Raw genomic sequence first — 21,830 nt, forward strand, 5'->3', positions numbered from 1 at the left:
TTAGCGTTGTGTGTAGTTTGCTAATATGCTCACAAGCGACATCTACAGTTCGGATCCAGACTAAAAATGTTCCTGAAAAAGTACTCTGCATCCAGTAGTCTGACTTGGTGCCCTCTGCCGCGGCCGTCCTGCTCACAGCCGCCCCCTTCAGGCGACCCTGTGTTGTGATGATTTATGTTCGTGCCTCTGAAAGAGAGAGGCCGGTTGCTGCAGGAGACCCGTGACCTCTTGAGGTCAAAGTCACAGACGTTTCCTCCGTCGACAGACGCTCGTCTCCATGGTTCCCTCGCCGCCGCTGGAGCCGCGCCCCGCGTCCCAGATGACCTCGCTTAGCCATGTTTACCGAGTCGCTCCCCGACGCCTGAAAACCGCGCTTGTGTTCGGGCTTTCAAAAGATCGGCAGATACAGTACGACCTCTGACCTCTGTGTTTGGTGTGAAGCGGACGACATCAACGCTCAGGATCATAAATCAACCAGAGGTCGGCAGGAGAGCCCGACCCCGGGGCTGTTTGACCTCCACCGCTGCTGCGCCAACTGACTGACTCCGCAGGGCGACTCGTCATACTGACACCTAGTGGCCTCCAGCTCCTCCATCTTCACTGGACGATGTCAACGTTAGCTGGTGGCCATGTTTCATCCGAACATAGCATGGAGCTACAGCTGGACTCTGACCTGCTAGCGCCGCTACGACATTCATTTGTAAGACATCTGCTATGCTAGCATCCTCTGCGGCTAGCAGCATGCTAATGCTCCGTCTCACTTAATTTCATGCTTATGATGCTAGCAGTTAGCGTGCAACATTTCAAACTGAGAGTTTCTATGACGTTTTGGCCTAATGCTAAACCCTTTTGTCCACACCGTTACCAGCTAACCAGCCGACCACGCTACATTCCTAACAGAATAAATCGCAGGTCTGTGTTAGCGCACTCTGCGTTAGCGCTCTATAATCTCATCACACACCAACAATTCCGATGTTGGCTATGAAGCTACAGAAAGTGTTGAGCGTCATGATGCGTCATTAACACACGGCATCGACTTGATGCTATGTTTTGTTAGCACTCACTGCTACATTTACGTGTGTGTTTTGCTTGTTTACAAGCACTGTATCCTAGCTTTCCCTGGACTGTACTAACTTATACTAACAGCTAAATTATTAGCATCTAGCCTTCCCATAGCTACTTCACTTCACTTCACTAGCCTTATCTAACAAACTAGCTTCAAGATACCAATAAACCGCTCAAGCGCTAGATTATAATCTGTTCCCAGAACAGTTGCGCAGACATTAAACCACAGTCTTTCACAGCGTTTGTGACATGTTTAGCGCAGTAGACACAGACTGAGCCTCCGTCTCTCTCTCCATCTGAAGTTCTGCGCCATAACGTTGATGGCTTCATGACGGGACGGCAGGAAGCGCCAGGCGCTGCAGGCTAAAACCTAGTGTGGCCCCGCCCACAGCCTGAGTCAGACTGTTGCCAATGTGTTCTCAAGTCATTTCCAGCGAGTCGTCAGCGTTGCAGCGTGTTGCATCACATGTCAACATTACAGCTTTACATCACATGCCACCACACCCGTGTGTGTGTGTGTGAGTGTGCACTCGCGGGATGGCCCACATTTGTTTGTACAAAATGTTCCCGGAGACAGAAAAACAACTTGTGAAGCTGCTCTCTGTCGCTCCACACAGAACACATGAGGTGGGAGTGACTCACACACATCTCTGCGGTTCAGCTGTGGATCCCACTTCTTCATGTCTCGGGTCGTTGCTAGGCGCGGGTCGCCTCCACGGACGAGTCAGGAAGCCGGCGGTTTGATATCGAGTCGCGCAGCGGCAACAGGAAGTGATAACCTGTCAGTGCTGCCGTGGCCAGACGCGGCAGCGAGGACTCGCGGCGGAACTTTCTCCGGCGTGGGGTTCGACTGTGGCCAGCGCTGCTGCTGCGGCAACAGGCGGCGGAGTTGCATCATGGGCCTCCTGCGGGTGAAAGGTCATCCCAACCTTCGTCTACAAACAGTTTCAAGAACCGTGCTGACACACTGCAGCCTGAGCCGCCATCAAACCGCCAACAGTGTCTCCAGGTTTGAGGTTTGACTCAATTCCAGGGAAGTTTTGAAGGACACACCTGAGCCCTCCTGCAGGAGCCATGAGATCTGAGCTCCTCAGGAAGAAGATCTGGACCTAAAATCTCCATCCAGATCTGGTCACACGGTTGGTCAGTGACAGGTTCCCTCACTGGATCTGAACGAAAATGATGATGTCATCATTCATCACCTTCCCCTGAGAACAACTAAATGTTGGTCCCAGACCAGGAACCTGACCCTACACATCCTAACCAGGCTAATCCTTCAAAAACCTCCTGGATCCAGATGGAACTCCGTTTTGGCCAGCTTCTGGTGCCAGCTCAGTCATGTGACCTCAGAGATACATGCATCTTTAAGCCTCAGATCCCACAAATGTTTCGCTCGGGTCGCGGGGGCAGCAGCAGAAGCAAACAAGCCCAGACTTTCTCCAGCTCTTCTCTGTTCCTGGGTCAGTCCAGGGGACTCCTCCCAAGATGCCGACTCAGTGTCCTGGCGGGGAATGAAAGGCCCGATTTGAGTTGCACGGGTGGTAAAAACCAGTAAAAGCGGTAAAAACCAGACGAGCGTAACACAGTCGGTCGGCTGGTCACGAAGTCAGCGCGTGTGTTGGCAGGGTGGAGGCTCGGAGACGGCTCTTTTGTCTGAGCGGAGAAGCTCCAGACACAACAGCGCTCGGCCCCGGGCCCTCACAATGGCCCCCCACACAAAGAGCCACACACTGGGACAATGGCCCCGGCGGAGAGTGGGGGAGCACCGGGAGAGAGGGGGGGGGTTACCCACCTGCACGCTTCAGGACCAGACCCTCTCCACAGAGGGCGCTGTGGCGAGGCGTTCTGAAGCGCTGAGGGCGGGTGACAAGGTCATTTAATGAAACAAAAATAAATAAGAGACAAAATCCACAAAAAAAGTCAATTTAATCTTTTAATCGATTGCAACACATTTTATATCCACACATCAGAACATACACAAATATCTTATTGGGCTCAGTTTGCAACCTTATTTTATCGAGGAAATAAAACTACCAAATATGTCTTTTACAAAACAAAACAATAATAATAATAAAAATAATAATTATTATAGTAAATGCCACTTTGGATGATCACAAACCCATTTTTTTATTATTCCATTCTACATTAAAAAAGGCTTCACATAAATAAGTTAGTATAATTCTCAGTGTTTTTGTGGTGTGTCTTTTGTGTGTGTGTTTGTTTTTTTGTTTTTTTTTACAAAATTATTTACAACACAAAGATGTACACGACACAGAGGGGAGCGCCGCCCGGGGCGGGGGTGGGAGGGGTGTTGATGGGGGTCAGGGCTCCTGTGGAAGGCATCGGGAGCAGTTCAGGATTTAGAGTCTTGCTCAAGGACACGTGGTGAGGCTGAGACTGGACCGTGTCACCGGCGGAAGCTGGGGATCAAATGCACTCGCGGGGGGAGCATCAAACACGGGGCGCCGGTGAGCAAGGCACACCTGGAGCGGACTCGAACTGGAGACTCTCCCCCGCAAAAACTTCTTTGAGCGTTCCATGAAAGGCACAAAAAAAACAGTTCGGACAAAGATTTGTCACGAACTGTGGGCATCGAAGCGGTGGACAGAAGGGGATGAGGGTGAGGAGGGGGGCGGGTCAGCAAACACACCTCCGTGGTGCTGGAGGCGACGGAACCAGACAAGTGCTCTTAAGTCTCTGACGGAGTCGTGGAGTTGAACCCATGACCTTTCTGTAACATGAAGACCCCTGCAGGGGGGCGGGGGGGTTGAACCAGCATCAGGGTGTGTTCAGGTCTGAGGTTCAGCGCCGGGTATTGAACCGGCGACCAGTTTAACTCGCTGGATTAGGGAAGGACCTGGCATGGAACTGATCACCTTCCTAAGAACGGCAGCTCCGGGTACTGAACCTTGATGCGTGTCCTTTCAAAGGCAACACATTCATGAAAATGCCTTTTTTTACACTGAGGGAATGGAACTAGTGACCTTTAAGTGAGGAGCGGGACCGTCCAGTGGGAGGAGGGCGTGGCCTCCTGAACCGGGGGCTACATCTGTACCGCTGCTGCTGCTGCTGCTGGGAGGACCGACGGTCGGGGAACAGTCCTGGTCCAGGAGTCGGATGAAGTCGCCGACGTTTATGTGCTACACACGAGCGAGAGAGGGGGGAGGGGAGGGGAGAGGGGGGACTGTGGGGACCGGCCAATGTACACACAGGTAGTAAAAAGGGAGCAAAGCTAATTGCACGCTGCTACATGCGGCTGTCAGAGGCAGAGACGTAAGTGCCACTGCGCGAGTGTTCAGTGCTTCAACAGCGTCGTCCGCGACTGCAGGAGACCTGATATGTTCCTCTTCTGCCTCCTCACACACACACACACACTCTCTCTCTCACACACACACACACACACACCACTGTGGAAATAGAGTCTTGTCCAAAACTGGAGGCGAAGCGCTGCACCCCTGTGGACGAGAGAAAACAGCGTTGTAGTTCATTCAGTGTCACAGCTGAGCTCAGATCATGAGGGAAACATGGAGCCAACGTCAACAGCTCGGGGTCAAACACACGCCAAACAACATGTAAACAGGAGATCAAACGCCAGGACAAACACGCAAAACCAACATATTTACAGCCGCACGACAAGGAAGCGGAGCAGCAACAACTAAACCAACACAAATGACAGCAGAAAAAAAGCCCAGAGAAAAAACAAACGCAGCGTTGCAGGAAAATGACCCGACAGCAAACGCGCCAACAACGGTGACAAACACAAAGAAGGTCATAAACACCTGCGAACAAACAACAATCCAACTGCTGCAGACCTGCACTGACTCCACACAACTGCAGAGGAGAAACACACTAGTTTCATACGCGGTAAAAACATGCGCAACACGAGGCAGGCGAGAGAGAAAAGTGTCCGGAGATGAACAACAACAAACTCAAGTTCACCACTCCAGTCGTGTCGTCACCGGTTCAGTAGTCGCGATGATTGAAGTGACGCTGATCGACACAGTGGAATACTACATTGACATTAGAGGTCATTCAAGGGCGGCGCGCCCTGCAGCTCCAGAGGTGAAGGGATGCAACACGACTACACTCAAGCGCTGATCGCGTCTGTCACTATTGTGGTTTACACACGTCAACAAAGACCAGCGCTCGTGCGCGATTTGGGGTCATAATTTCGGCATGAATTCTGGGTTTCAGGTGTTTTTCATGATCGAGTGTTTCACACCTCGAACATGTTTATTGTTGACTATTGCTTACATTTCACTGAAGACAAACGCCTGAAATTTAACGTTATACATAAAAATATTAAGTTAAATAAAGGAGAATTTTAAGTTTTTCGAAGTGAACTCGGACCTTTCGAAAGCGGTTTTGTGAAAATGCGAAGAAGAAACAGATCCAGACAGAAACGTCTCTCGCAGCCGGAGCGGAGTTTCACACTCACACACACGCGCACACGCAGCTGCTGACGTGTTACTACACTGTTGTTCACCACTTGTTTACAGTCTCGCACTGACAGCGACCCAAGACGCGAAGTACGAGTGCGCAAACGTTTGCAGCGCCGCTGTCACAACGCGGGTTTCAAGGCCCGAAATGTTCGGACACGTCACCAGAAAACAGGAGGCGAACAAACACAGCTTTCACAACAGCTACTACGAGTCGTAGTAGCGCATGAATGGGGCGGACTGGCAACGCCTCGGACACAAAAACACGCCGCGGAAAAGCGCCTCTCTGCGCCAAACAACCGCCTCAGACTTCCGCGGAAACCACCGACGCCAGCGCCGCTGCGAGCCGTTGGGTCGGACACTACGGTTGTTCGAGGGGGAAAGAGGAAAGAGCGGTGGTTACCGGGTGGCGGCTCTCACGTCTGCCGGCTCGGGCTGCTCTTTCTGGGCGTGTGTTCCGCGCGAGTCACCTCCTCCGAGCTGCTGTGGGAGCGTTTCCGCGGAGCGGAGGGCTCTGCGGGAGACACCCGAGACACCCGCGAGTGCGGGGCTCCCGGAGCTCTCTTCCTCAGCCCGGCGCACTGCTCCGTGCACGAGCCTGCGTCCCGCTCCGCCTCCCCGACAACACAGCTGTGGTTCCCGTTTAAATCCACACGGCTGATCCCGGCGGGGCACGCGCCCGTCTCCGCCCGCCGCTGGCGGCTGTAGAAGTCCGGCACGTCCCTGCGGTCCACCAGCTCCCACTGCATCCCGGAGCCCAGGGGCAGCGGGGAGTGCGCGGCGAAGTCGAAGCCCCACTTGGCGGCGGCGGCCTGCTCCATCTCCCGCATGTGACCCTCCAGCTCCCGCTTCAGCTCGTCGTGGTCCACCGGACCGAACAGGCTCCTGCAGGCGGACGGCTTGGGGTGATCCGACAGGCGCGACTCGGTCCGCTCCAGCGTCGGACTCCCGTTGGAAAGGCGAACATCCGACATGTTTAAATCCCAGCGGAGGAGCCGACGGAAAAAAACTCTCGGACAAAGAGCAAATCCGCAACGTCACCGGGCGAAATCCACACGCAGCGAGGCTTAGGCCATGCGCACGCCGGGCTGGCGAGGGTGAGAGCCGGGCAGCATGAAAACCGAGTCCCCGGTGCGGCGGTGTGACGCGCAGCTGCTGCGGAGCCAATATGGCGACGGAGCCACCAACTCCGCAGAGGAGAGCTGCCGGGGGCGGGGCCAAGTCGCCACTGACACTCGGAGCGCTTTAAAGGCCAAAGTGGCCTGCTGATTGGACGAGACGACACTGAGCCCGCCCACCCCAGTTAAGGTGGTCCGCAGCACAAACAGCAACGTCTTCAAGTCACGACCAAAACAAACAGCTTCCTGAATCACCAGTCGAAAATATCACCGCGCTACAGTCCACTGAACCAAGAGGAGAAAAGGGCGCAACACGTTAGCTAGCTTTTCTATGCTAACATAGAAACTATACATACATAACATACAGATAATAATACAGAACAGACAATAATAATAGAAGAAAGCAAATTAAATACACTTATAGTTTTCAAAACATAAAACTACTTCATTACATTAACGTTATTTTATTTCTACATGATCTAATGCTATCTTACAGGTGATACAAAGATGATATTCAATTTGTAGGAGCTCCGAAACGTTTAAAAACTGATTTATTACTTTAAATATCTTATTATTAATGAAGACCGCATGACACTGAAACCCAGAGGAGTCAAGCCGACTTTCACCATCCGCCTTAAAGACCATAAATTCTCTCCACTCACGAGTGATTCTCGATTCTTCCGGGAGGTTTCCACCTCCAGACGCACGCAAACCACGACGAACTCGCGTGTGGTGGAGCTCGCTGTTACTGGTGCGTCCACCTATCCTCCTGAGTGTAGAGGGGTGAGCTCGGGTCAAGCCGCAGAACATCGCGTCCTCGGCTCCACCAGGCCTCAGAGGAGGAGGACGTCCTCCCCGAGATGTGTTCAACCCTCCGGAGACGCGGGGACACACATCTGCGGCGCGTCACACACCGGACACACTGGAGCTCAAATCTGCTTTAGGTGTGAAATGAACTGAGACAAGAGCGCAGGCTGGGTGATTCTAAGCGTTTTACTTTACATCTGAACAGATGATTTACACGTACATTCGCTCGCCATGACGCACATTAGCACCTTTACACTAGAAAAACATGACTTCGGCCCGTCAACAGGCGCTAGTTCTCGACATGTAGCACAGACGTGGATGTTTGGGACAATGCTGCCCCCTGCTGTTCACTTGGCAAACCAGCAGGCAGCCTTTCTCTCGTGTAATGATCATAATAATAAGTTACAAAACTGTACACAACCACACGGAAGTTCTAAAGGCCCCGCAGTCCGTCCGTGTGCGTGTGTCCTTACCCGTCAGAACCGCGTCAGAGTCCGAGCCACTTGACGATGTAGAAGTTCTTCTTGCCCACTCGGATCAGTGAGAGTCCGTTAGACAGGATGTGGATCTTGGGGATCAGAACCTGCTCGGGGTTGTCGGCCCGTTGGTGGTTGAAGCACACGGCGCCTTCCGAGACCATCCGGTACCTGCACACGGAAGCAGGACCGGTTTAAGCTCGAGGTTTTTCAGAGTTGAACATGACTTTTCTTTAAAAACGTCTCATTTCTGAACTCAGTTTTGGAGGAGAAAAAGGTCAGAGTTTGGCAAACGCGGGGTGAATGGTGGTTACCCTTTGGGCCCCTCTGGGATGGCGCCGATGCTGCGACAGGCCTCGATGACGCTGGTCCCCGGCTCCAGCAGCAGCTCGTGGAACGGCGCCTCCCTGAAGAGCTCCTGCAGCTCCAGGTCGCTCATCTCCTCCAGGGCCTGGACGCTGCTGTGGAAGAGCGTCCTGGTGCACCTGCCGGCGGGTCAGAAGACGCCGAGGTCAGGAGCCCCAGCACCAGGTTGCTGCCGTGCCTCACCTCTTGGCGCTCTCCAGCCCCTCCCTGCCGTGCACCAGCTTGGTGACCTCCGCGGCCAGACGCTTCTGCGCCAGCCGTCTGCTGGGATCCTCTCGCTGCTGCTGCATCAGGTTCTCCAGCTCCGGCAGCGGCAGGAAGGTGAACAACTTGAGGAACCTGTGGAGAAGCCAGCAGAGTCCCTCACAGCCGGATCAGATGCCGGGTCAGTGGCAGGCGCTCGCACCGCTCCACGCTGGCGTCCGGCTGCCTGACCAGGAACTGGTAGAGCTCGAAGGGCGACGTCTTGTCTCGGTTCAGCCACACGGCGTTTCCCGCCGTCTTCCCCAGTTTGTCGCCGACGGAGCTGGTGACCAGTGGGAGGGTCAGGCCGTACACCTCCTCACCGCCCATCCTAAGGATCCAGCAATAACTTCAGTATTATCAAAATCAAGCTCAGAATCGCATATTTCCACAGCTAGTTCTCTATATTTTTTATGAAATATTATCATATCCGCCAGTATTAGACTCTAACTATCATCAATTGTTCTTAAATATTAGACTCTTTGGAACAATGGTGAGCCCCGAATAGCAGCAGTGGTTCTGGTGTATCTGGAGAATCACTCGCTGAAACATTCACATTTTAACTTAACGGTAAACGACATACGTTTGCGTTAAATACGCGGATTTTTCAACGAGGTTTGGTCTGAACTACTTTGCAGCATGCGTTGAACAGCGCCACTCAGTGGTGGCAGACGCAACTACAACTGCATCAGTCAAAAAGTTCCTTACTGCTACAAGAACTAAGAATTTAAAGTGAAATTACAGCCGATTAAACAGTAAATATGGAAGTATGGCGTGGAATACAGTTTCCCACTCATTAAATACATCAAATGGTTAGAAAATTTGTGTTCCACTTATAAATAAATAGATCCCATCTAAGCAGCAAAATCATTTTGGGGCCGATATGTAGGGTGTCGCTTCACTAAACATCTGCTTTTATATTTTATACCGTAGAGAGAAGTTTGTGTGTCAAATGCGCTGGTTTTCCCCACCAGCTTCGGTTTCCCACCTGTGGATGAAGTCGTGGCCGCTCATGAGATTCCCGAGCTGGTCGGTGCCGCCCAGCTGGATCCTGCAGCCGTACACCTGGTTCAGGTAGTGGAAGTCGTAGGCCTGGAACACCTGGTAGGTGAACTCGCTCAGACTCATGCCGTCGCCGCTCTTGAGCCGCGCCTGGACGCTGTGTCTGCTCAGCATGGTGCCCATCCGGAAGTGCCTGCCGGTGTCCGCCAGGAAGGCCACCAGCTTCTGCTCCTTGTGCCAGCTCAGGTTGTCCAGCACCGTCACGGTGCCCAGCTTCCGCGAGCCGTCGTGGAACAGCAGCTCGTGGTGCGCGAAGATGCGCTGCAGACTGTCGCGGATGCTGCGCGTGTTGGCCGCCACCAGCTCCGGCGACAGCCGCTCGCGCTCGCTCGTCCTCCCGCTCGGGTCTCCGATCTGCGCCGTGGCGCCGCCGAGCACCGCGAGCACGTGGTGCCCGGCGCTGCGGAAGTGCAGCAGGCCGATGACGGCGAGCAGGTTCCCCACGTGGAGGCTGTCGGCGGTGGGGTCGAAGCCGCAGTAGACGGTCTGAGGCGCGGCCTGGAGCAGCCGCGGCAGCGCGTCCTGCGCCGCCGTGTCCGGGAACGCCTCTTTCAGGAGCCCGCGCTTGTGTAAACCCAGGAGCAGCCCGTCGCGAGCCCGGGCAGAAGTGCGAAAGTTCGACCCCGAAACCGGCCCGAGAAGATGTGACCCGAGCCGCCAAACACGGCGGTACCGCACCATGGGTGCCGCCATGTTTGTCCACGTGACCCGAAGGAGCGTGCCCTCAACAGAACTGATGTGTGAGAGCGCCACTCGGTGGTGGCAGACGCTACTACAACTGTATCAGTCAAAACAACGTTCCTTAGCGTCACAATAACTAAGAATTTATTGTGAAATTATCGCCGATTAGACAGTTAATATGGAGGTATTGTGTGAAATATTGTTTCCCACCCATTCAATAGATCAAATGGTTAGTACGTTTGCGTTTCGTTTCAGATTATCTGTGTTAATTGTTCTATTTAGGATCTCGTTTCACTAAACATCTGCTTCAACACTCAATATTTTATACTGTAAATAATATCAGAAGTGTGCAAATATAATATAAAAAAGTTCCTGGATCCAGACGGTGATCCGGATCTCTAACAAAATTCAACCATTTTTTTCCTTGTCCCATTTCACATATTGCCTGAAAGCATCATCCAAATCCTCCCATAAAGTCATTTTGAAGACAGACAAAACAACGCCGTGGTGAACCAAACCTCACTGGTGGATTGAATTATAAATAAACACAGCCACTCCTCACCTGATCGCAGCTGAACTCTCGCGTCCTTGATACACGAGAGATTATATATGTTTTTCAAAATGATTTTGTCCCCATAATAAGAACTCTCTAAATAAAGAAGTTCATAAATGCAGATGAAAATGGAATAAAGCCGTTTTGCCCTCTGGAAAATAGCGCTTAAAGTAGGATTTCCGATTTTCCGTTTTCATGAAGTCTTGTGAGTGAAGCTGGCGCTGCTGTGAAGCAGAGGAGACACAAACTCATTCTTGATTTTTATTCTTAAAACCATTTAATCTCAACTTGCCATTAATTCATCGACTAGATATACATTCATCAAACATTTACAGAATTCTTGCCACGCAAACAGGACACAACCACAACACAGAGCAACACAAACAAATGCAAAAAAACAAAACAAAACAGAAGAACAAACATCTAAATCATGTGACTGCTCTCATTCCCGCAAATACGTCCGTCAGGTTTTGGGGTCGTTGTGGTCACCGTCTTTTCGATTGGGGCGTGTGAGCTGTGAGGCTGAGAGGAGGCGGCGGGACAGTACGCTGAGTCCTGAGCTACTTCAACGAAGGAAGACTGCATTTCCCTGATTTTCTTTTTTTAAACAAAACTTCCCTGGTCACGACAGAAAAACAAACTTATCTTCACCAGTTCATATCAGCCCGAGTCTGGAGTTAAAGCTAGTCCTTCTCTGGGAGAATGGGGCCCCTAAAGGGTCGACGTGGGCGGACGTGGTTTCTGCGATTCTGTCCGAGCCAAAGCGACACCAGACGGACCACGCGGGCATCAGGACCCTCGCTGGGACTCGCTTCTCGATGGCTTCATCCCAACAGTAGGTGAAACCAAACCTGCTGCCTGAGCGGTTCAGCGTCGGAGAGACGAGCCCAGAACATCCATTCCTGGTTTGGCTTGTAAGGCACAGGCTGTGAGCGCTCGCTCTCCTCGCACACGCCAGGATTCAACAAAGCTAAACTGCGGCGGGAGGATCCTGACATTCATCCGGACGACCTCCTGAGCAGAGGCGGCCGGAGGTCGGTCATCTACGTGTGGCAAATACATGACGAGGCCATGAGGCAGCCGAGACTGAAGGGGACGATAGACGTCAGAGGTCCAAGTTCCAGTGGTGTGTTGGAAAATCCTCATGGAAAAGGAAGACAGACATGAGCTGGTGTGTTCACACAGTTAGCACCAGAAAGCTAAGGCAAGTGTGCGACTGAGGTACCGAAGCTACAGATGCCATCGAAGGCCTGGATGGATGGATGGATGGATGGATGGATGGATGGATGGATGTCGAGGTACTTGGTCCAAGCAGTGTGCTACATGTGGAACCACCTCAGTGACATGCGTTCACACCGAAGCGACTTCTTCCTGCCTCTGACGTCGGGTTGAAATAGTAGGTCAGCCTGCTTGGGGGCGGGGCTTAGGTTAGTAGCAAGTAGTGAAGGGTCGATGAGGTTTCATGAAACAGTATGCAGATTTTCCACCAGGCCACCAAAGTGTTTGGATTTGAACAACTACTTCAATGAAACTCACATCATTTCTAAACCAAGAGCGCCATCTAGTGGCCTCTGAAAGTTAGGACACTGTTTCATGACGCCTCATCGATCCATCACTAGCAGCGAGCCACTGTATTCGGGTCCATCAGTTCTGCGATGGTTGGTGAATAAGCTTGGAGTTGTGACACTGTAAACTTCCCACCGTTTCAGGGTCTGACACTAAAGCTTGGACGGCATCAACCTTTCGGTCGAGGGCCGATACACGAGACGCCTCTGACCGTAACAGTGAGAGGGTGAAAGAGTTAAGCCCCACCCACAAATCCCTCCCTGCATCTACCATAGCAACCAGCGAGGCAGTCGCTCAAGAGTATTAACTCCGTTTTCTGCACTGGATTTGAGAGTTCGGACATTTGAAACTCTGTGAATCAACATTTGCGCGTCGACGCACAGCAACAGATACTGCATTTTCATTACTGCATCACATAGTCGCGGCCAGCAGAGGCAGCAGCGGCGGAGCGTTTGCGGTTCTCAATCGTCGTCGTCTGAGCCTTCAAAACTATTTACACTTTGTCAGATTTGTTCTCACAGGAAGAGACTTGCGTAGAAAAACAAGGTCCGCGTGGCATTTCAACAAAAACTACAACCACTGTACACTTTCAGAGGTTTCACAGCAGAGCAGGATCACTCGGCCCGAGTCAGGCTCCATTTGTTCACCCACATATTTACACGCACTTCTACTCGCACAAGGTGGGCTCCTGTACTTCCACCTTTGGGAGGACCAGTACCGTCTTTAACCAATAGGGGGAGCAGTTTCTCAACCCTCAGGTGGGTTTAAGTTTGGTTAGGAGTCCTGGTTCAGTATAGGGTGAGACGATCGGGGAAGCAGGGCCTGTCCTCACGAAGATAGTAGTACAAGGATGTGTGTGTGAACCCGGAATTCCAGGGATTTGATCGCAGTCTCCAAATCATGACGATTTATACCTCGTACAGTTCAATTCCTTTCCCTCAATGTTGCTTAAAAGAGTAAAAAGTTTTAAGTCAGAGTTTTTCCATGAAACAGATTTTTATCGTTGGTTTTTAGAGATTTCTTAATTTAAGAAATAATTTCAAGTATAATGTGGTTCAAGACCCTTGAGTTACTAACGTTGGATAAAGTGGTTTTTCACTTCAATCTCAAATATTTTAGCCATGACTTGGGGCCTTGATGGCAGAAATTCTGACTTTGCAGCTTTGATTTGTTTTTTTCCTGGAAAATACTCCTTTGCTTTTCAGAAGAAACTTATGTTGGGACGCCGGCTGTCGACCTCTAACTCACAGTTTTAAACCCAACGCCTCATTGCTGAACTTCACAGAGCAGAACGTGCACTTTTCCAGGCCCAAGGTCTAATTCACCGCTTGGAACAGGAGCCAAGTCGCATCACTCTCATCCCACCTTTGACAAACTCTCATCACCTAGATTTGTCGTTTGTTTGGAGTTGGGCATCAGCTAGAAAACCTGAGGTAAACCGTTAAAGAAAAGTGGTTCATGTTAGCAACGTTAGCTGGTCACTGACATGAACGATGAGATAGCATTGAAGCTAGTTAGCACGGTGAGCTAATCGACTCTGCTGCCGCTTGATAGACTCTGAAACATCTGATCATCATCATTTGCATAAATATTTCCGCTTTAAAAATCAAATAAAAAGGTAAAATCTGATTCAACATCATAAAAAAAAACTGATGACTCATCCAGAATGCTCCTGAAGTTCATCAGTGCAGCCGACGGAGCGTCTGCTGTGGAGTGTGCGCCCCTGCTGGGAGTCAGGTCCGAGTCAGGCGGGAGCGGACGCCAGCGGCGAGTGAGGACGGTCGGTGCATAGCTGGGCATCACCATCGCTGGTGAGTGTGTGTGTGTGTGTGTGTGATCACGAGCTGCCAGGTTCTGAAGTCACTTGGGTGATGGCCAGTGAAGAATATGGCTCTTGGATCCTCAGTTAAAAAAAAGCACTCGGAGCGGCGACTCCCAAGTCACTCGTCCACCCGGGGGAACGGCCTGCGCAGGAGGAGCGGAGACAAACCAAGTAGTGATCCGAGTGACGGAGCTTAAAGTCGAGCTGAAATGCTTCACTGTGTGGAACATCAGGGGCGAAGGTCAGTCAGTGTTGTGTCCACACCAGCACGCCGACAGGTCACATGACCACCCAGCTAAAAAACCCCAGATTCACTCCTCAGTTTTCTTTACAGAGAGAATCCAGCTAAAATTTAAATCCTATTAATAAATATAAAAAATCCTCAATATTGACAAAATAGACACTATAATTTTTAGACCTTTTTACTGACAAATATCTTTATTTTAATTAAAAAAGTCTTTGATCAACTACTTTAACGCCTCATAAATGTGAATTTAAGATTCTCAGGTTTTTATTTCCGTTATTTGAAGTTTGTACTTTAAGTTAAGTCAAACATCCATTTAAGAATTTTAAAACTGCTGCTTCCGAACTGAGCAACGTAAACCGACTTGAACCATATTGAACCATATCATGTGACTATTCCCAAAATTGTCCTCAGAAATTAAAAGCTGTGCTTGTGATAAAAAAAAAAAAAATCGGTGCTAGTGTGGACACAAGAAGGCTCGGAGGTGATCAGTGGTCGCCATGACGACGAAACAGGAAGAGAACGCCAGGCTGGAAATGGCAAGTGAGAAAGGTTTTCATCTCCTTTCACATGATAAACCTTAGCTAATCCAGGAAGTCCAACTGCATTTCTGCTGAGAAGAGTTTAGAAAAATAAAAAAGTTGTTCTGTCTCATTTAAGAAAGAAGAAAAAAACCTCCGATGAAGTTTGATTGTCAGAAAGCGAAGTTCAGGGACGAGAGAGTTGCTGGTTGTCGTCTGTTAGCATGTTAAAAAGTGTCAGGAAAGGGAGCCTCCATCTCTGTGCTGCCATAGGCTGACAGCCAAGTCACGTGACTCATTTCAGCTGGTCTTGAAGTGGTGCGCCCCCTAGCTTATCAGCGAGTGCTGGCGTGCTGGCGCTGCTCAGTACATGTCTCTGTAGATCTCCTGCAGGAGCGGGTGCAGCGCCGTGTCCTCAGTCTTCTTGATCTCCTGCACCAACTGAGCGTGCTCGGTGACCAGCTCCCGCAGGTCGGCCAGCTTCTGCAGCAGCTTGGGGAAGAGGAAGGCGTCGTCCGGGTGGTTGGCCAGCAGGTGGAGCTGCAGCACCTGCACGATCTTCTCCTGCAGTCGCTCTATGTGGCCCACGTTCACCAGGCCCGGCCGGTCTGGGGAGGGAGGAGGGGAGAGTCACGCCGGGTCACACACACACACACCAGCAAGTGGCGCTCTCACCTCCGCAGCAGATGATGGCGGCCACAAACAGAGCCAGGTCGCTGTCGTCCAGCTCCAGAGCGTTGAACTTCATGGCGAACTGGAACTTGGGCTCCATCATCTCGCTGAAGGGTCGGCGCAGGCTCTTGAGGAACTCGCGGGTGATGAAGCCCGAGCCGTAGGCCACCAGCAGCCCGTCCTTGTTCATGCAGGACGCCAGCATGGCGAAGAAGGCCTCGTGCACGCCGTACTTCAGCAGCGTGACTTGGTCGTTCAGGTCCAGGCCGGGGAAGCCCGGGATGGACTTGGCGAACTCCGTCAGCTCCGTCACGGTTTCCACCGAGGTGTACTGGCAGCAGTGGAAGATCCGGACCTCCACCTCCCGGTCCTTCAGGGTCTCCGCCGTCCCCACCATCTTGGCTACCAGCGTCTGCTCCGCCAGCTGCAGCGTGTCCATGTCGTGGATGACGAAAGGCTGGCGAGAGAAGAGGAGCCCGGTGAGGCAGGGCCCGGATCAAGGGCTCGCACGGGACCCACCGGAGTGCTGGTCTTCCCGGTCAGGACGGTCCGGGCTTTAGCTTTGTTCATGTTGAAGTTCTTGAGGTAGGCCTCGTAGATCTGCCGGGCCAGGGTCTTCTGGTCGGCCAGCTGAGGGTCTTCAACCTCCCGCTCCACCGTCACCATCTCCGCCTTCAGCTTCAGCTTCTCCGACTGGGGCATCCGACCGAAGCGGATGGCTGCAGAGGCCAGGCAGAGGTCACGTTTTTTGTTATATAATTATACATTTTTAAACAGAGGTAACGCGCAACTTCACCACTAGGCGGCGCTGCATCTCCTGCCATGTATCACCAGTAAACAGTCATGAAGCGACCAGGGCAGATGGGGTTTCCTCACCCTCCTAAACTCAAATCCAGGTGAGCGCGGGACTGAGCCTGGATTACAGCCAGCAGACGGTCCCATTAGATTACTGGCCGAGGGGCGGACAGATGAGCGGGGGCCGGTCAGCGGCCTGAGCCGGGGAGATTAGGACCGGAGCGAGCGACTGGTCGCAGCGAGGGGGTGGAGGAGGGCGGCAATCTGCTGAAGGAGCAACTCGATGAAAGAAGATTCCTGGTCATTAACACCCCCGTAACGTTACGGGGAGGGGGCGTGGGGGTGTTTACGTGAGACCCTTCACACTTGAGTTCAGGTCCCAGGTATTTTTGCATCAGGAACAGTTGGGCGTCTGCTTCACTGACACACAATGGAGGGCACTCCAATTTCCTCCCACGGTCTAAACACATAGAACTGACGACTCTAACTCATGAGGGGTCCCCCATCTCAGGTGTCCCCCGAGTCATGACCTCCAATTCACCTCAGGAGTGGAGAATAAAGACGATAGAAGCAACAGAATGCAACACTAAATCAAACTATAAAGTCGAAAAACGCAGTCTGGTGAAGACAAAAAGTACATTTCCGGATCATTATTTGTAGTGTTTTAGGACTTAAAATTGAAATGATCGTACAGACTGATCCTTTGCCATGACTTGATCTGTCAATCACCATTCATCTACTCGCCTCAAGTCTGTTGTAACACCAAGCTCCGTGTCGATTAGGTTAGAGGGACAAAGATCCAGAATTAGCGCCGCACTGTTCCCAGTGTCCGACCGCAAGAACTTCAAGGATCCTGTTCCACTGCCACCCGCTGCTCTAGTGTTACCTCAGCTGAAACTCAAGACGGCAGAGAGACATCAGCTGAGTGGACTCTCACAGTTCAAGCGGGTCGATGACTTCCAGGTGGGTTCACGGACGCGGCTGCTCTGATCAGTCCTCGCATAAGTGCAGCGACTGGATCCACCTGCGCGACCTCTGACGGCCGACCAGCAAGGACACACACGCGAGCCTGGGTCGTCTCGGGAATGTGTTAGAGAACGCGTGTCTAACCGGGGACGGCGAGGCCGGGGACGGGTCAGTGTGCCATGTTGTATGTTTACACACTGTAAACAGAGACCTCGCTGTATTCCAAACAAAGACACGCTGAGGGATGAGAGACTCTGAGGTGACTAGCTCCAGGTGTCGAGTCATTGTCAGGTCACCTGTTGCCTTCACACACTGGGCAACGATGAAGACAGCAGGCGCATGGACTGGTTTCTATAGGCTGGTGACTCCAGGATCCTCCTTACAGACCAGTCACCAACTGGGACTCGGACTCGGGCACTAGTCCGTGGAAATCGACACGGGAATGTGACTGTGAAGGTGGCTGGTGTCCAGTGGATTAAGTCAAGAGGAACCAGTGACGCAAACCTCCAGCAGTTATTTCAGTGGGTTGTACCACAAATGTCGCCGTCCTACTTGAATTTTCTCTTCATGTCTCGTGTCTAAAATGTGAAGAGGAACTGTCCAACCAAATGATAGCTGTCTGAGACGGACTCCCACAGTCGCTGCCATGTCAGCCAAGAAAATGAGCCTAAACCACCTTCACCTCTACAAAGCAAGTCCTAAACAAATCTAAATATTAAAATATCTCTGTCATCTCCAGAAGGGGTCGGTATCGGACCCACAGAAGGGTTGGAGCTTCACTATCCTACCTCTGACACCAGTGAGGAGGAGCAAATACCCACCAGAAACTTTATTTTAATTCAGTAAAATCCGCGAGGGTTTGGTGGAGAAATCGCAGCTCGTGGACCTGACACTCCGCCCTCTGCTGGGCAACTCTCCCACTCAAGATAAACACATTTAACGGTGCATCAAAGACGATCCCTGCGTCGTGAAACTCGTCTGAGCTGACTGAAGAAAACATCCCAAACAAGACAATGACATGACTGAAACCATCACGGTGAAAGATCTCTGATGAAGATCGTGAAGCGGCAACACAGCTACACCTGACAACAAGTGTCATTTTCCCTCTGCGGGGACACACGCTTCACTTCACACCTGCTTCAGTTACATGTCGGTGCCGGAGCCAGTTCAGTGCTTATGTGACTACACATCCAGCGCTGGTGTTAAGTTCCCATTTACGTGGGACGCAGCAGACTTGGCAACCACACAATTGTGCGTCTGTGCAGAGAGTGTTTACGAGTCACAGGCACCTGGTGCCCCTGCACTCACCGTTGTGGGACATGCCCACCGAGAGGCACTTCTGGAAACGGCAGTATTGGCACTTGTTGCGGTTCTTCTTCTGGATCTTGCAGTGGCGCTCGCACTTGTCGTACTCCAGCTTCAGGCGGATCGTCCTCCGGAAAAATCCCTGCGGGGGCGACACAGGCTCGATGAGTTCATGCAGCTCAGGCTATGCCGTGCCAGGGCCATTAACCGAGGTGTGACTCGCGTCACGTAACAACTGTCTCGAGTCAAAGAGCTGCTGAAGAGCAAATAAAAATGGATGAACCCGCCACAACCTTGCTGCAGAAGCAGATCAATAACTCAACCTGTGAGGTCATGGTATGTTGTGTTACAGCTGTCTTCTCATCTGCCAACGCTTATCTGCGGCTGTGTTCCTCTCCGGTTCTGAACAAGAATGTAGACCTGATCTCTTCATCTGGTCTAGAGTCAGCATGACAGTGCACTTGGAGACATCTGGACAGTCTGGTTCTTTCAAGGATTCTTCAGTCCTTTCGTCATTTGGAGAAGCCTCTTTTAGCTATTATGGCCTGCATCTGTGAGCCACAACGGTGTGAACATATACCGTGTTTCCACTGAGTGGTCTAGTCACCGGATTCTTTTCTCCAGGCCTGTCCTCGCAGAGGGGACACCCCTTTTTTGGGGCACAGGTACGTGGACAGTGACGTTCGTGGGTAAGACAGTAGCATTAGCGACGATGGATGTGTAAAATGCTAATTTATAGGGCGAAATGTATTGGAGGGAATTGTGGCCTTACCTTGCCCGTTTGTGACCCCCATGCGAAGCGCACCAAGAAATGGTCGGGCACAACTGTTTACTACTTAATTTAAGGAGTTTCGCGGGGTTTTATGACCAGACTTTTACGCTCAAATACACCCCATTTTCCTCTCCTTCCCTCTAGTTCTTCGGCGAAACTGCTTTTGCTATTATCTCTACTATATAACCACTAGGGGTCGCTGAGCCTTGGACACAATTCCGGGCCATGAATGGATGCTACTCTGTTTACAAAAATATGGTGGTCATTCTGTGTGATATTTAATACTTTCTTTATTTATATTTTGCCGTGTCTCCTTCACTTATCTGAAGGACATCATTTACTGAGAACACACATCTGGATATGTCCAGTCTCCTGAGACATCTATTTTGGGCTTCAGCTTCTGATGAAGAGCAGCACTTCCGCTGCAGTAAACATACATCGGTATCATATTTCCGAGGCTCCATGTCCTCTCAGCAATAAGTGCCAGGATCAAGTTTGTTCCAGTTCTCAGGGGAACAATCGCAGGCAGGTGCAGCAGAGCACCAGGCAGTGATGCAGAAGGTTCATCTGCACTTGGCAAGGTCACCAGAAAGGCCAACACGAGGTGGGTCCCCGTCGCGCCGCCACCTTCCTCGGCCGAGGACTCAACCAGACCCAGACGGAACAAGATTACACAGGATTACTTATGAAAGCTTTGAGCACTAGTTAAGTAACTCTCACCCACTGACCTCGCCGTCCTCACGTGCACACACCTGCGTATTTTTAGAAAAAGGCTGACAGAAAAGCAGCGGATGCCAAATGGGCTGCATGCCAAGGCCACTGGTGGCCGTCACTGTTAAGGGCAAGTGGGTCCAAACCACTTTTCCAACACGGAAATAGAAAAGAGCCCGATCACAAATGACACCAACCGGAGCTGCAGATTTGCTTCAGCGGCCATTGCTGACTTATTCCATTATTTTCTCAGCTTAGCTGCTCCACTTTGAAGCACGTGTCGGAACAGGGAGTGATACCAGGCCGGACCCAGCAGGGCAAGAGCAAGGCCGGCCTCACATTAATTTCATACAGTGACTGAAAAACTCACGTCCATCTTGTGGCCTTGGACACGTTGGATGTTGGAGCGGAGGTCAGTTTGTGCTCTGACGATGAACAGTCTGTTTTCCGTCCCCGTGTGAAAGCATTCTTCAGCCTCAGTAGTACAAAGGACACCAGGATATTGACTGGCTGAATGCAACACTTCAAATACCGAAACATTGTTTTTTTTTTGTTTTTTTTTAAATGAAATGTTCTATCGAGTTGTTTTAAACATTGAAATATATTTTTGAATAATTGACTTGAGTAATCTGTATATTGAATGGTTGAATTCTTTTTATTGAATAACTCAGTTATTTCAATATATATATTTTTTTAATAACTGAATTTCAATTTTTTAATATTTTCAAAATGAAAGATTTTTTAGACAGAGTTTTCTATTCTAATTCCAATTATGGAAAAAATATTTCCTTAATTCAATATTTTAAAATAGCCTACACAGCCTTTTAAATGCAATACAAAACTGCTACTCGATCCAACTTTCAGCCAGTGATGCAACGTGCTGACAATCATGGGACGATGCAACTGGTCAGTCAATTGAATTGCACAAGGTGGATTTTTACTTAATTTACAGGGCTACAAATTGAAAAATATTGAATTGGGAACATTCATTTCTGAATAGTTGGAATTAGAATATCAAACTATGTGTAAAAAAATCTATTATTCTGATAATATTTAAACTTCGAAATTCATTCAAATGAATAAATTAAAAAATATTCAACCTTTCAACGTGGAATTCATTGAATTCAATTATTCAATTGAAACAAATTCAACCTTTTCAGTCCACAGATTACTGAATGCAACTCTCCAATATCCTGACGGCGCTGACATACTCCCAAACAGTCGAGTGGAGTTTGTTCTGAGGTGTCTCAGGTCGCTCTCCAGCGCGACCCGTCAACGATTAACTCTGATAACACGGCCTCAACTGAAGGACAAGTTTGTTAGTCACAGAGTGAGTTATCGTCTGTTCTGTGTCACGGCGGCCTCCACTTCCTCGTCCTCGACCTTCACTCGGAACAAAAATACAATAACATTGACTGAAAGAGATCAATGAAGACCTGAAACATGACCGGCCGCCAGGTCTACACGTACAGCTGACTTATCTTTGTCTTCCGACACGGTGTGACGTGTCTGAAGAGGAAAACACTGTCCACAGTCAGAGTTGTGCGAGTGAACACACAGACACACACTCGCACTCTCAGCACCAAACACAGCAGGGCAGTGCCAGAGAATGGAGTGGACGTGCAGGTGTGGGGTCCACATCCCTG

General features: G+C 50.7%; 3 protein-coding genes across 4 annotated transcripts in view; all 3 read right to left on the reverse strand.

Annotated features, from left to right (window-relative positions):
• Window positions 1–2,974: 2,974 nt before the first annotated feature.
• On the reverse strand, window positions 2,975–10,273 carry yars2 (tyrosyl-tRNA synthetase 2, mitochondrial). The gene is made up of 6 exons (XM_053886577.1): window positions 9,503–10,273; window positions 8,678–8,845; window positions 8,455–8,610; window positions 8,220–8,390; window positions 7,903–8,076; window positions 2,975–4,520 (listed from the first exon to the last, which is right to left on the reverse strand). The coding sequence occupies exons 1-5, from the start codon at window positions 10,267–10,269 to the stop codon at window positions 7,917–7,919; spliced, it is 1,422 nt and encodes a 473-aa protein (XP_053742552.1). The 5' UTR covers window positions 10,270–10,273; the 3' UTR covers window positions 2,975–4,520; window positions 7,903–7,916.
• On the reverse strand, window positions 5,921–6,478 carry cdkn1bb (cyclin-dependent kinase inhibitor 1Bb). Its single transcript, XM_053886827.1, has one exon. The coding sequence runs from the start codon at window positions 6,476–6,478 to the stop codon at window positions 5,921–5,923; it is 558 nt and encodes a 185-aa protein (XP_053742802.1).
• A 796-nt stretch (window positions 10,274–11,069) lies between the features above and the next one.
• pparab (peroxisome proliferator-activated receptor alpha b) overlaps window positions 11,070–21,830 on the reverse strand; it is a 30,363-nt gene continuing 19,602 nt past the window's right edge. The window contains exons 1-5 of one of the 2 annotated variants that reach the window (XM_053884777.1): window positions 20,555–21,815; window positions 18,705–18,843; window positions 16,155–16,354; window positions 15,639–16,092; window positions 11,070–15,571 (exon numbers count right to left, since the gene is read on the reverse strand). In XM_053884777.1, the coding sequence (XP_053740752.1) occupies window positions 15,327–15,571; window positions 15,639–16,092; window positions 16,155–16,354; window positions 18,705–18,843; window positions 20,555–20,560 (1,044 nt within the window). In that variant the 5' untranslated portion in view covers window positions 20,561–21,815 and the 3' untranslated portion in view covers window positions 11,070–15,326. Of the gene's footprint in view, window positions 15,572–15,638; window positions 16,093–16,154; window positions 16,355–18,704; window positions 18,844–20,554; window positions 21,816–21,830 lie in introns of those variants that run through there. The other variant, XM_053884776.1, reaches the window with a different exon arrangement.

The sequence above is a fragment of the Synchiropus splendidus genome, chromosome 14 (genome assembly GCF_027744825.2).
Source record: "Synchiropus splendidus isolate RoL2022-P1 chromosome 14, RoL_Sspl_1.0, whole genome shotgun sequence".
In the NCBI taxonomy this organism is placed as follows: Eukaryota; Metazoa; Chordata; class Actinopteri; order Syngnathiformes; family Callionymidae; genus Synchiropus; species Synchiropus splendidus.

Bases quoted from the DNA above. Each gene is read 5' to 3' on its own strand.
- cdkn1bb (XM_053886827.1), bottom strand. From the start codon at position 6,478: ATGTCGGATGTTCGCCTTTCCAACGGGAGTCCGACGCTGGAGCGGACC.
- yars2 (XM_053886577.1), bottom strand. From the start codon at position 10,269: ATGGCGGCACCCATGGTGCGGTACCGCCGTGTTTGGCGGCTCGGGTCA. The intron at 8,846-9,502 runs GTGGGAAACCGA...CTGGATCCTTAG, and splicing joins GGCCACGACTTCATCCACAG to GATGGGCGGTGAGGAGGTGT. The intron at 8,611-8,677 runs GTGCGAGCGCCT...GCTTCTCCACAG, and splicing joins CCGGACGCCAGCGTGGAGCG to GTTCCTCAAGTTGTTCACCT.